The sequence below is a fragment of the Podarcis tiliguerta genome (genome assembly GCF_965153285.1).
Source record: "Podarcis tiliguerta genome assembly, chromosome: 4".
Classification (NCBI taxonomy): Eukaryota; Metazoa; Chordata; class Lepidosauria; order Squamata; family Lacertidae; genus Podarcis; species Podarcis tiliguerta.
The window spans coordinates 47,204,131-47,218,753 of NC_139537.1; the positions used below are offsets into that span (position 1 = coordinate 47,204,131).

The 14,623-nt window shown below is 39.5% G+C and overlaps 1 protein-coding gene across 3 annotated transcripts in view; it reads left to right on the forward strand.

Annotated features, from left to right (window-relative positions):
• The window catches only part of NCAM2 (neural cell adhesion molecule 2), a 193,650-nt gene that overhangs the window by 137,213 nt on the left and 41,814 nt on the right, over positions 1–14,623 (forward strand). For all 3 annotated transcript variants that reach the window (XM_083439234.1, XM_083439235.1, XM_083439233.1), the window contains exons 12-14: positions 2,799–2,972; positions 9,322–9,441; positions 11,483–11,604. In XM_083439234.1, the coding sequence (XP_083295360.1) occupies positions 2,799–2,972; positions 9,322–9,441; positions 11,483–11,604 (416 nt within the window). The remainder of the gene's footprint in view (positions 1–2,798; positions 2,973–9,321; positions 9,442–11,482; positions 11,605–14,623) is intronic.

Genomic DNA, 14,623 nt, shown 5'->3' on the forward strand with positions numbered 1-14,623 from the left:
GCATTTCACAGTAAAGTTTTATATACATAGTACAATAATGGTTACACATGGTTAGACTAGAAATTCTCAAACTGTAGTAGTGAGGGCCCTTAACGCTGCAATCCTAAGCATGTTTACTCACCATCAGTAGTTCAGTGGCCTCAGTGGGTATTCAACTTAGCGTGATTAGGATTGCATTGCAAACCACATTGGTTTCTCACAAAAACAGAAGAATAGGGCAAATAGTGCAGGATGAGTGAGATGCACAACCCACTATTGCAGTGGGTTGACATGCCTATAAAGCAATATTCTAGCCCACTTTTGACATACTGTGACTTATTTTAGCCACATTTTACACCACAGCACATAAATCTAGGTGTCTTCTGGTGTAGACTAGGCATGACTGGAATGATAGTAATTTACACCAGTGAAGAATGTGGATCAAAGACACAAATCTCATTACAAAGCCAGATAGTTGCAAGGTGGTGATTATGTACGTAGCTTTCTCTCTGACTTCATTTGCTCTAATTGTTCTGCAATTCTTAAAGGTTGATTATGCTGGCTAAATGTCACTGTGCCTCCTTCATAAGCAATTAACATTTCTTTTATAAGTTTTATGAGAACAGCCCTTAATACATTCTTTAAAAGAGAAGTTTACAAGACAAAGAGTTGGGGGATTTTTGCTGCAGAACATTTTTGTCTGAAGAAATAATGGGTTATGCAGCTCAATAAATTTACTCAAAGCAAAGGAAAACTGTTTGCCAAGCAAATATTTCACAAGCACTGCACCCCCCAGAAATGTATATTTATACCTGTTAATATAACAGTTTTGTGTTAAGGGGAAGGATGGCAGTTTTAAGAATACATTAGCATCTTTCAGCCATGGCATGTGTTTTGTTTAACATTTATTCTGTACTACAGCAATTCTTTGAAAATACATTAAGCCCTGTATTTGAAAAACCCCATTTTGTTAAGACCACTATAAAGGCCAGTGAAGAAAAAAATCAGCAACCTTATTTCACTTCCCTGATGTATATTGTTAAGGTTTATGATTTAATGAACCAGAATGCTGAAAAAAAGTTGCAGGGGGAAATATATATTTGGTACATTATTCCTATCCAGTTCAATTGAATAGCAACATTAAAAAGCAGCATCAAACAAATAAATGACATAGACTCTGGTCACTTCTATGGTCCCTGGAAAGGCAGTTCAATCTCCTTCCAGTGACTGGGCTAAGGAAAGAACCAACTGCTGTTACTTCTCCATCATCAGTTACCTAATGGCTGAGAAAACACAACAGGGTGTGTGTTGAAGAATGCTTTGAATCCTGTTTATCCAACATTCCTCCTCCCTCCCCAAGCTGGCTTAATTATTTTGCACTCCCAATGGGAAGAAAAATTCATGGGGTGGAGAACTACAGAAGGAAGAAGAAAAAGAAGGAGAATAAAGAGAATGCAAAAAGGAGGAGAAAGAGAAGCTACCCCCCCTGTCCTGGTAGCATGAGCCCAGCAGGACTTTGGATTGCTCTGTTGATCATCAAGCTCATCTTGCAATAAAAATGTTTTTATAAGCCATCTAAATACAGAAGAGAAGAAGTCCTTTCCCAGGCACACTTCAATCAGGTCTTAGCCGATAATGGTCCAGACAGCAGGGCGTCTGATTCTGATCTTGAGGCTTTGGTTGTTTCATGTAGGCAATGCAAGTCATTACAGTGGCTTTGTCCCAGGCTGTTTTGGACTCTAAAGGTTAATTAACAGCAAGTAAAACTGAGTCAGGAGATGAATTACTTGTTTCTTTAACAATGCAGTTTAAGAATATCCTATTGCAATCATCTGTAGCATCTGGTCACATGAGGTGGTGAACTTTACTGCACCTAATAGTTGACGCTTTTATATGTGGCATATATATAATATACCTTTTTCATTCAGATTTGCATATAACCTTTGCATTTAACCTTTTCTTTAAAAACAAAACAAAACTGACAAGGCATCGTTGGCAGATCTTCGTCACGTTGGAACCACCAACCATGTACAGATCCATCTGAAAGGAATTCGTCATCCATCCATATCTAGGATGGTTAGAGTTGGCATGGCATTAGATGGGAAATTGTGCTCCCAGTACATTTCCGAGCACAATTCAATGTGTTGGTGCTGACCTTTAAAGCCCTAAACGGCCTTGGTCCTATATACCCGAAGGAGCATCTCCACCCCCATCATCCAGCCTGGACACTGAGGTCCAGTGCCGAGGGGCTTCTGGCAGTTTCCTCGCTGCAAGAAGTGAGGTTACAGGGAACCAGGTGGAGGGCCTTCTCGTTAGTGGCGCCTGCCTTGTGGAACACCTTCCCAGCAGATGTCAAGGCAATAAACAACTATTTTACTTTTAAAAGACAACAGAAGACGGCCCTGTTTAGGGAAGTTTTTTATGTCTGCTGCTGTATTGTTTTTAATATTCAGTTGGAAGCCACCCAGAGTGGCTGGGGAAACCCAGCCAGATGGGCAGGGTATTAATAATAATAATAATAATAATAATAATAATAATAATAATAATAATAATAATTTATTATTATCATTATCATTATTATTATTTTGCACTACATGGACAGGAAAATGACAGAGGTAAAGCTGAAACCCTGTAACTCTTTTATTGCTGTTACATTAGCTACAGAATATCATTTAATGTTTCTGCAATGTGGTTTTGATATTTTAAGACACATCTGTACACATTTTATAATATGTTCTTCTCAAGATGCTGAACACAGTATTATGTTTTTATTGATAAGGAATATTATCTCTAGTTACTTATCTCTTACACTTCCCTAGATGTACCATCCAGTCCACATGGAGTAAAAATTATAGAGATCTCACAGACGGTTGCAAAAGTCTCTTTCAATAAACCAGATTCACATGGGGGTGTCCCAATCCATCATTATCAAGTGGATGTCAAAGAAGTCTCTTCGGAAACATGGAAAGTCGTTCTTTCCCATGGAGTTCAGAGTGAGTCTGCAACGGGAAAAACGGGGATAATTCAAAATGTGAATATAAAAGGAAAATACTTGTTAAATGCTCATTTCTGTCCATGGTATTACATGGGAGAGCACATTCTCTAATGGGGAACTAACATGTTTTAGATAATGAACACATATAGTCATCTTTAAATAGTTGTGGTAATTTTAGTGTGTAATAAAGTTTCAAAATTAAACCACTAAGATTTACTTTGCTGACATCAAGCAAGATGTTCTTCATAGCAGAGTTATTCCAGCCCCTTGACTATCAGGGTGACTTTTCTCAAGCATTTTCAGATCTATCCTAAGGTATGGTGACTAAAACACATTATTCAACATACAGCCACACTATTTTCAGTTTCTTTCCTAGCTGAATTTTCCTTTCACAACTACCACACACTAGGATGACAGTTTCATTATGACCCCAATATATATTTTCTGGTTAGTCATTGCCAATTCACACCCCATAAGAGTATATGTGATTATTATTTTTTTTGGGGGGGTGCCAAACTTAACTCTTGCATACATGAAGTTGCATTACCTGGACAAGAAAATGACAGAGGGAAAGTCAAGTGAACACAAATACAAATGTCCTCTCCAAGTGGATATACATTTTATGGAATTTTATATAAAGAAATATATCAAGCACACTATATCAAGCCAAAAGAAAGATTGGCCCAGCTTTCCTATAGCATTTGTTTGTTTTTTATATTAAGTACTCTAGCAGCATAATTCTATATGTGGGAGTTTAATGGGGTTTGTTACTGAGTAGATGGGTGCAGGAGTATATGATTAGATTATTAATAAAATTGGTGGTAGTTTTGGGTATGTTTGTGTGTTTAATATATAGTGGCCAAACATATTTAGGTAAGGTCCAGACAATCTGAAGGACTGTGTCTCCCTGTATTAGCCTGTCTGTGTTTTGAGATAGCTAAAGACATTGGAAGAATTATAATGCCTGTAATGTTTTTATTAGTGGCCACGAAAATTATTTAGGCAAAGCATGGGAAATTAATGTCTATACATGCAAGGGGGGAAAAAATGACTGGGAAAAGCCATTTATTAACATAATTAATGCTATAAATTAATGCAAGAATTTAAAACTTTTATAATTGCTGGATAAAAATTGGGCAATATTAGAAGTAAAACACTACACAAATATTTGTATTCGTATAGTATGCATTATTTTATAACTGTGGCATATATGTGACATACATTTCAAAATTATTTTTGTTATTGAAAACATTTTTAATACTAAAATTAAAGGTAACTCTACATGCATAGTGGATACTTGCATAGAATTTTACACTCCCAGTTTCTTGATTAAATCAGATTATAGGCTTACACCATATATTCAAGTAGTTTGGAGACAGTTCACTCGAGTAGCATTTGAGGTTGTTCAGCGTAATAAGTTGTTTATTACACAAGCCACAATGTGTGTGTTTTATCAATATCTCAGTTTAGTGCGTCCCTCAGCATACTATTTTCTTATAATATGCTGTATTTGTGTGGTCCTACGTTTTGACTTTATTTTATTACAATATAGGAACTTTAAATGGAATCTGAAAGACTGAGAATTAGTGGTGTCAGAAATGATACACATATCCTAAAAGAACTAGTAAAATGAAGAAATTAACAATGTGATTTCTAATGGTTATGTGATGGCAGCATTAACGTTCATTGTAATGAATAATCTCACTTTCTCTACCCAGAGGCTGAACTTCTGAAAACAGATGTAAAATTTTAAGCTTTCTACTTGTTACACATCTATTTATATAGCATGCATTTAATTATAACTGCAGTACTTCACAGACTGTTTTGGAACTGGTCCTTCATATGATAACATTCTTTCTTTTCTTTTCTTTTACTGGACCAAACAAAGCTGCTGAATAAAATAACACAGGGTGTAGAACATACTAATTAAAACCCATTCATACGAAGTCCATCATACATAGTGTTTAGAATGAACAATGTTTTGTTCTATTTTCTGGCTCTTACAGAACTAAATGTGTAAAGTATTGGTTGGTGCATTTAATTGGGTTGAAGAAATGCCACTGAACAATGGGGAGAAAATGTACAGATATAACAAAAATGAACAATTTAACGTTTCATTAAGGATCCTGCCATCTCATTCCATGGCCTGTGGTTGACAACATTTCGAGGTTTGAGTGGGTTGGATCCAGCCTTTATCTTCTGTGGATTCCAAGACTTATTTTGTCTTTGAAAGACTACCAACTCAGTGAAGGGCCAGACTATTCTGGAAGATCCTCTGGAATAGTATTGGAAGTAGTACTGGCAGATAGATATAGGAGTCAGGGAGTTGGCCACAGTCACATTTGACCAGCAGAAGTGTTCCCTGAGAACAGAGGTGTACCTGGCAAAGGTGTGCCCATGGCTAGCAGCTATATCCCCCCCCCCCATGGCTTGAGCAGCAGAGCAGCAACCCAGGGTGAATACAGATGGGGTCCTAGCACTCCTAACAAGGGTGGAGACGTATGATTTTTATACCAGCACCAAGGGTGCAGGCCAGCTTGATCAACCCATAGGTACGCTCCTGCCTGAGAACTCTGCTCAGAAGATATTATAGTGGGGAGGAGCAAATGCAAAATTGAACCCATTTTATTTACTTATTTTGGTTTTCATATTTCTCTGTCAAAATAGCTCTAGTATTGTATCTTGTGTATATTACAATCAAACTCTGGGATGTGTGTCCATTATGGTAGGGTTGCCATCTGTCTGTCTTTCCCAGACCTGCCCTCTTTTTCCAGCTTAAAGTGGCTGTCCGGGCAGGTTTTTAAAATCAGGCAAAACGTCGGGAGTGGGGGGAGTTTGGGAGTTGAAGTCCGTAGTGGTGGTGAGTGAACATGCTAGAAGAGTACTGGTCCTCTTTACCCTGCCTGTGTGAGTGTGTGTGTTTGGCTCAAGGGTCGTTTCCATAATCCTTGCTTGGCTGCCTGTGAGAGGGAGACTCCAGTGTGTTTGTATGTGTGCATATGTGGCGCAGCTGGAGAAGAGGGAGTTTTGCTGTTAGACATTCCTGCTTGGCTTCCTGCAGGCACACTTTCCTTGGTGTGTGTGTGTGTGTGTGGCTGTGTTTCCCTTTTAAAGGGGACCAAGCGTTGCTATTAAAGAATCCTGCAGGGCTTCCTGGGGTGAGCTCAAGGGTGTGTGACTGCCCGTGGATGATTCAGTGTTGGTATGCTGCAAGTGGCAGCCCTGGGTTTCAACTTAATCCTGTTTGCTGTTACCAGCAGTATTCAGGTGTTTGGGATAAATGGGTATGAATATTAGTTTTTCTAACTGGGCACGAGTGTGAGGATGAGCGAGCTCCATCAGGTACACAGGCTGAGACCCTACCTTCCCACAGACTGTCACGTCAGAGTGGTGCATGCTCTATCTCCCGCTTGGACTACCACAATGCGCTCAATGTGGGGCTACCTTTGAAGGTAACCCGGAAACTACAATTAATGCAGAATGTGGCAGCTAGACTAGTGACAGGTAGTGGCCACCGAGACCTCATAACACCAGTCTTGAAAGACCTACATTGGCTCCCAGTACGTTTCCAAGCACAATTGGTGCTAACCTTTAAAGCCCTAAACGGCCTCCGTCCTGTATACCTGAAGGAGCGTCTCCACTCCCATTGTTCTGCCTGGACACTGAGGTCCAGCTCCAAGGGCCTTCTGGCAGTTCCCCACTGCAAGAAGCAATGTTACAGGGAACCAGGCAGAGGGCCTTCTCGGTAGTGGCGCCTGCCCTTTGGAACACCCTCCCATCAGATGTCAAAGAAATAAACAACTATTCAACTTTTAGAAGACATCTGAAGGCAGCCCTGTTTATGGAAGCTTTTAATATCTTATGAATTATTGTATAAATGGGTGGGGTATAAATATTATTATTATTATTATTATTATTATTATTATTATTATTATTATTATTATTATTATTTTCATTGTGAATTACAGTCTGTCTGGGGCTCCCTCTTTTAAGTTCATTGTCCCTTTTTCAGTCACGGTTAGTGTGAGTGTGTCAGCTATGTGGGAGGTCATTTTGTTTGTTTTTCTTGGTTATGTGAGCAAGTGTGGCAGCTTGATTTTTGGGATATAATTTAACCCCTTTGTTATAAAGGTTGCATTAATTTTGTCCTGGCCACAACAGTTGTTTCCCCTCAGGTCCCTTGTTATTGTGCCACAAATAGCCAGAAGTAAGGGAAGCAGCCTCTTTCTGTAACCACTGTAGCAATTTTAACTGAAGTGTTGGGGAGAATTGTTTTTCTCTTTTCTCTTCAGCCAAACAGTTGCAGTTCATCGTTACAATAAATACAGCAAAAATAGAGGGTAATTATTTAAATAAGCAAATTACTGAATATTTTGTTGCTGAAAATTACAGTACATAGAAATATTTCACAGCTTCTATAGTCTACATAAAGTAGGGGTATTTACAATGAGAGTCTTCATAAGATCCATAGTTAAAAGTAGTCGGCAAATGTGTCCTCTTTTTTGCTTTTTAAAATATGGCAACCCTACATTATGGGGATTATTTTGCAACTTGATTGGGTATGTGGATCTGGCAAGGAATGGTACAGAACTTTGTGTTACTGCAGTAGCGTATGCAGTAGAACCATGGGATATCTTTCCACTTTCTGTTTCTGCATGGGGAAGGTGGCGTTTTCTCATTACTTAATGTAAGGTAGAAAGATTTCTTCTCCTCCTCCACTTCTTCCCTATTTTGCACATCCTTCTTTTCTGATTTTAAATGTTGCTTCACTTGACTTTTAAAAGGGGTAGAAGTTGAATGTGAAAACTGGCTTGCATAACCAGATTCAATAAAGAGGGGCCATGGTTCAGCATGCACTTCAGTAGTTACTGAGCTTAGCTGTAGAGACACGGAAAGGTAGGTAGATAAGGCAACCAAAAATCCTATAGGAAATTTGCTTCTAAAATTCCGGACAGATCAGAGTTTCACCTTCATACAGAAGGACCTCTTACTGCCAACCTGGTGAGGAGCAGCAACTATGGTCTGGCATCCATTGACTGGGGCAGTCTGATCTTCTGGTCCCTGCATGGCCAGGGGAGGACATCACTTCCTCCTTCACTGGCCATGCTGCCTGCTTGCGGAGCAGACCGGAGGGACAACTTGCTCTAAGGTCTGCTCTCTGGCTATAAAGCCAGCTGTGCCCAGGACACCACCACTTCATCCCAATTTAAAACATTGCTGCTTCATTTCAGAGTAACTAAACATTTTTTGAGAGGGAAATGTGAAGCTCCCATTATTTGTTGCTGCAACCTCCTAAGGTTTCAAATTGATTTAAAAGAAAGTATAATGCAATACTTAATTATCATATATGTCTTAACCTTTAGCATACAAATTGTTTATTATGAAAGTGCAACTTGGCATTTCAGCTATTTTTTGACATTTATAATGTGATTCTTGACTCACAATTTATGAATTGAGTTGTTATTTGAGTATTGCAAACTGAGGTAATTGGGTTAGTGAGACAGTTGCTGCATGAAAATTAATATAGTGTCTTTAAAGAAAGGGAAGGGGAGAAAAGATGGCATTCTTCAAAAATTATTTTTGCTTGCTAGAAGAACTACAGATACATGCACAATTTAGTTGAAGTGTTTTTGTGGTTGTTTGTTGTTGTTTTTTTTTAAAAAAACTGACAACAATCAGACAATAATATTATTTTATTCCCTGAAACACCTGAGAAGGCTTTCACCCTATCAAAAGTATTCTGTAAAAAGTCACAACTCATATAGTAGAAATTACCTGACTCTTGTTTTGTGCTGAAAATTGTCATCCTCTCCCCCTCCCCCATGCTATATATTTAACATTATAACTTATATTTTTATTCTGTTGATTAAAATATATTTCTATATTGGATTCAGGCTTGCAGTCTTCCAGGACAACCACACTCTCCTTCAATATACAACACTCATTGAGATAGTGCCATGTTGTGATTGTCTGAACATGTGCTCATGGGATTTTTATGTTTCCTTAGATGTGTTGAGTTCTCTTATCCTGCAGTATACTTGTGATCACAAATCTAGTGGAACATAGATAGTTACATGCTCATTGTTATGTATTTTTATCATGTGATCACTAATAACACCAAAGCTGATTGCACTATCATAGCAGCATTCTTGTGTAAAACAGAAAACAAATTTGCCTATTAGCGAAGAACTTAATATTCCCGCTTAAATACAAAAATATATTTGTCTAACTTCTCAGTATAAAATTTGTAAAATGCTTTTGAAGTAACTGAAGCAGCAATGTTACAAAATGCTGTATCCTATTTCATGTGTGTGTTTCTAAGCAAAGTTTTTCTTCTTCTTTTTTAGCAACCGTTATTCTCAGCAACCTAGAACCTAATACAACATATGAAATGAAGGTTGCTGCTGTAAATGGAAAAGGGCAAGGAGAATATAGCAAAATTGAGATATTTCAAACATTGCCAGTTCGTAAGTAATCTCCTTACTCTTTAATAAATTATATTTGTTGAAAAATCAAGTTTAGGTGATACTTTGGATGCTGATTTGCTGCTGATTCTTTCACCCGTTCTGCCCATTTCCTCTTTCTGCTTCTCAGCAGCATTTGCAGCACTTGCAGAAAACACTTCCCCTTTCTGTGTTGGCCAGCCCACCAAGATGTTCCATGCCTCCCCTTCCCCCAAACATCGGTTTTTAAAGGGAGACTTTTCTTTCCAATGGGTCATCACACCCACTGCTATCCCTGGAAACCTCCATTTCCCCAGACACCAAGGATCTTCTTTTGACATGTTGATGACCAATCATCAGCATCATTGTACTCTGTAACTAATTCCCCCAGGCGATATCCTGGACTAGAAAAGAAGCTTAGCCTGCCATTTTGCACTGTTAAAAAAGGTAAAGGTAAAGGACCCCTGACTGTTAAGTCCAGTCGTGAACGACTCTGGGGTTGCGGCGCTCATCTCGCTTTACTGGCCGAGGGATCAGACGTTGTTCACATACAATTTTTCCAGGTCATGTGGCCAGCATGACTAAGCTACTTCTGGCGAAACCAGAGCAGCACACAGAAACGCCGTTGACCTTCCTGCTGGAGTGGTACCTATTTATCTACTTGCACTTTGACGTGCTTTCGAACTGCTAGGTTGGCAGGAGCAGAGACCAAGCAACAGGAGCTCACCCTGTTGCAGGGATTCAAACCGCCGACCTTCTGATCGGCAAGTCCTAGGCTCTGTGGTTTAGACCACAGCGCAACCCACTTCCCTTTGCACTGTTAGCTCATCTTAATTCTCAGCATACTGACTAAACCCTAGCACCCAGGAATCTAGAGGGCAATGGGCACCCAGAAACCCGTAACAGTATATTAAATGTGCTTTACATCCATGGTGTGTGGACCATGAGCCCATACCATCTGTGAGTTATGTTTTGCTATGTCCTGTGCTGACCTTCTGGTGCACTCGGATACACAGCAGGAAAACAGTTTCATTCTGGGATACACATAAAGTAAACAAAACTCTCTATACCACTTCTTCCAAATATACACAATATATCCATTACAGGTACATACCATTCACATAACTAATGGGTATCTGCTGAAACCTAAGTTCTCTAAAGACTTTTCCAAGCTGAGGGAAAGTAATATTCCATAAATAAAATGAAATTCAATTACCTTTTTTATTGCAGCATACCAGTGAGGAGAACAATTTTTATTAATCATTTCCTTTTCCTATGAACATATGGAAAATTCTAATCTGTTCACATAGTTCAGATAGAGGACCATGGGGAGTGGGGCACAAATGCTTCTGGTTGGAAACACATGAGAGAACAAAAGGAACAGCAACATGGTTTCCTAATTTACATCTCTCTCCTCTCAAGGCATTAAGAGTACAATTGGCTTAGCTGTGCAACAGCTTGTACAAGCAAGCTGTCCCTTTTTTCCACTGCTTCAATTTCCTCAACCTGTCCTGCAACAGAAAGTATATGGTTCTAGTCTGTGTTTGTGTAATAAATGGCATAAACAGAGTTTGGTAACTCATAGGCCAGAGATTTTAGAAGGAGAGCATCGTGTGATTTGCTGTATGGTGCGTAGATAATGCTACTGCAGCCATAGTCATGAGTCAGACAGGAGTAGGGAGACAGATCCTGCACTGGTTTACCTCCATACACATGGAATTTTACCCATGTAAGATTCAGGAATGGATTGTACCCTGGGTGGTCTTTTTGTAACGCAGTCAATTTTTGGAAAGATATGTTGTTAAAGTTATATTTTTCAATAGAAATATAACACAATGTTTGCATTAATTGTAAATACTCCCTTATGTGAAATTACTGTTTCAGTGATATCTGTAAGTGGTGCTTAAGACCAGCTCCCCAATAAAATTGTGCATTTTCTTCATTTGATTGAGTTCAACTCACATCTGTAAAATAACATGAGAGCAACCTAAAAATACATATATAAATAAAATACAACAATTACATCATGGAATTACTGCATATCTATTTTCATCTTGTATTTTAGGTGAGCCAAGCCCTCCAGCTATTCATGGACAACCAGGCAGTGGGAAAAGCTTTAAACTTAGCATAACAAAGCAAGATGATGGAGGAGCACCTATTTTGGAATATATTGTAAAATACAGAAGTGTAAGTATTTTATTAATCTCAAGAATATGCTCATGTTAGGATTTTTCTTTTGAACTTTTAAAATAAAGCTACAAGCACACAAAATCTTTCCCCAGACTGTTTTTGCTAAAGTTGCCACAAGGTTCTTTTTTATTCTTGTTGCAGCAAATTTATAAAACTTCCCCCCTGGAATATGTTTTGACAGTATCTACAAGCAAGAATCTCAGACTTCCATTGCAGATTTCACATTGGGGCAGTTACTAGTGTGTTGAAAGGATGCTGTAATGGTTCTAGGGGTTGCTCGTGCGTAAGCCGGTGCAAACACCTGGCTGGATTGCCTGAGTGAACCTTTTCTGTCCGGACAGCCACTCACCCGTGGCTGTCTCAATCGCTGGCAGAATCCGTCAGTGGGCGTTTCTTAAACTTCCTCCAGCAAAGAAGCTCTTTGACGCCTAGTCTTCTCCTACTCTCTCTGCGCAAAAGCCTTCTGCGCAAGGAGGGCGTAGGCAGCGGAGGACCTCTACTCTCCCCGCTGGTCCCCAGCAAGGAGTCATGGGACCGCCTCGCCGCTTCCCCCATCTGTCCCCCTTCTCCACTGGTGCTACGCTGATTCTCTTCCCCAGAAGATGTGCTGCCTCTCCCAATCCCGGGACGCTCTCCGGAATCCCTCTGGATTTTGATCTCTCCCTCCGGCACTGATGGCAGTTCCCTGACAGATATGTATGCTGCAATCCTATGCACACTTTAAAACACACACACATTTTTTATTGGTTGTTAAACAAATACAAATACAACAACCATTAAACATTTATCCAGCAGTACATCTAATGGTGTTTGTTTTATCCATTGACTCTAGACATAAACTTACACATTCAACATTTAAACATATCACTTAGCATACTCTCTCCACTGAGAATATTGAGTTGTTGGTCTAGCAAGGTCTTGATTTTGGTGATTAAAATACTTAAAGTAATGGGTCCACGTTTCTTGGAAGGTGTCTCTTTTCTTGATGCCTTTAATTGCTGTCCTGTGTCTAGTGCAGGCATAGGCAAACTCGGCACTCCAGTTGTTTTGGGACTACAACTCTCATCATCCCTAGCTAACAGGATCAGTGGTCAGGGATGATGGGAGTTGTAGTCCCAAAACATCTGGAGGGCCAAGTTTGCCTATGCCTGGTCTAGTGAGACACTCCCACATTGCTATATGCAATACATTATTTCCCCATATGTTCAGGGGTATTTCTGGTTCTTCCATTGTTGAGCTATCAGTAAGTGTGCTGCAGGCAGTAAGAAGCCTACTAGTTCTCTATGGTGCAGGGTGGAGTCTAACTCTATGTCCAAAGATAATAAAGTTAAAGCAGGACTTGGAGAAATGGGTTGGCTTGTAATTGCAGCTATAATGGAAAATGCTCAATTCCAAAAGTTTTAAACATGGGAGCATTTCCATAAAACATGAATAAATGAACTGAGATGGAGGATATCTTGTAGGCTATGTAGTCCAACCCTTGCTTGATGGTGTTTTCCTGTGGTATTCAAATGATTTTATTTGATAATGTATTTTCCAGCTTACATTAATTGCTCTTGGAATAAAATTGTGACGCTAGTTTCTCATTAAAAATGGGCTTTTTTGCAGTGAAAAGTATGTTTTAATTGTGGTTGACCTTGATTAACATTCTTTCCGTTTTAATAATTTCATTTGAATTTATTTCGTACAGATACATATGTTATATAAGGGTGGATTAATCTGTAATTTTCAGTTTATCTCAGTTTCCAATCTTAAATTCAGTGTTCCACATTTCTGCAGGAAGTTGTGATTTATTCATGTATTTAAAAACCTTCAGGAAAAGTTGTGAATTTCTCTTAATATACACATTTTTGTATGCAGTTTCAATGGATATGCACACTTTTGTGCAGCTTTCCCTATTATGATGCATTTTTGTATCTTACATTTTCTAATATTTGCACTTCATGCACACTTTATCAAATACATGTGCTTTGTATACATTATTTGGTTGGAGGTAAAGATAAAGGACCCCACTCAAAGGTGACTGTGGGGTTCAGCACTTATCTCAGGCCAAGAGTGCCAGCGTTGGTCCACATTTAGCTTTCCAGGTCATGTGCCTAGCATGACTAAACCGCTTCTGGTGCAATGGAACACCGTGATGGAAGCCAGAGCACACAGAAACACCATTCATCTTTCTGCCACAGCAGTACCTACTTATCTACTTGCATTGATTTGCTTTAAAACTGCTAGGTTGGCAGAAGCTGGGACAGAGCAACAGGAGCTCACCCCATTGCACGGATTCAAACTGCCGACCTTCCAATCAGCAAGCCCAAGAGGCTCAGTGGTTTAGACCACAGTGCCACCCACTTCCTAAGACAGGCATGGCCAAACTTGGCCCTCCAACTGTTTTGGGACTACAGTTCCCTTCATCCCTGACCAGTGGTCTTGTTGGCTAGGGATGATGGGAGTTGTAGTCCCAAACAGCTGGAGGGCCAGGTTTGGCCATGCCTGTCCTAGGACAAATGCAGGCTCCCTTGGCCTGAAGCGAGATGAGCACTTCACCCCATAGTTTTGACTGTACTTAACTGTGCAGGGGTCCTTTACCTTTACTTATTTGGCTGGAGAACACCACAAAATTTAGGGAAGTCTGGTTTTGACGGATAGCTGTGTTTCAGTTCACATACTTGTTTGTGAAGTGTGATTAAGGTAATTTCTCATTAATACGGGTGCAAAATCAAATTTCTTTCCCATCCCTAATAGATATAAGTAAGTGGGGGAAGTATAAGACTTTTCTTCTCCCTGCAACTAGATCAAGAAAAGGCTTAACTGCCTTTTATGAAGCAGAGGCCCTGAGGAGCTCCAGTCTGCTTCTGTTTTCTGACTTTTCTGACAGTTATAACTGTTTCCCAGGTTTCTCTCTCTCTCTCTCTCTCTCTCTCTCTCTCACCCACCCACCCAGTATAGCTGTTTAAATGAATGGAGTGCAGAATTGTTTTGCTTTATGCTCCTAAAGATCTAACAGCTATATAACAGAAGT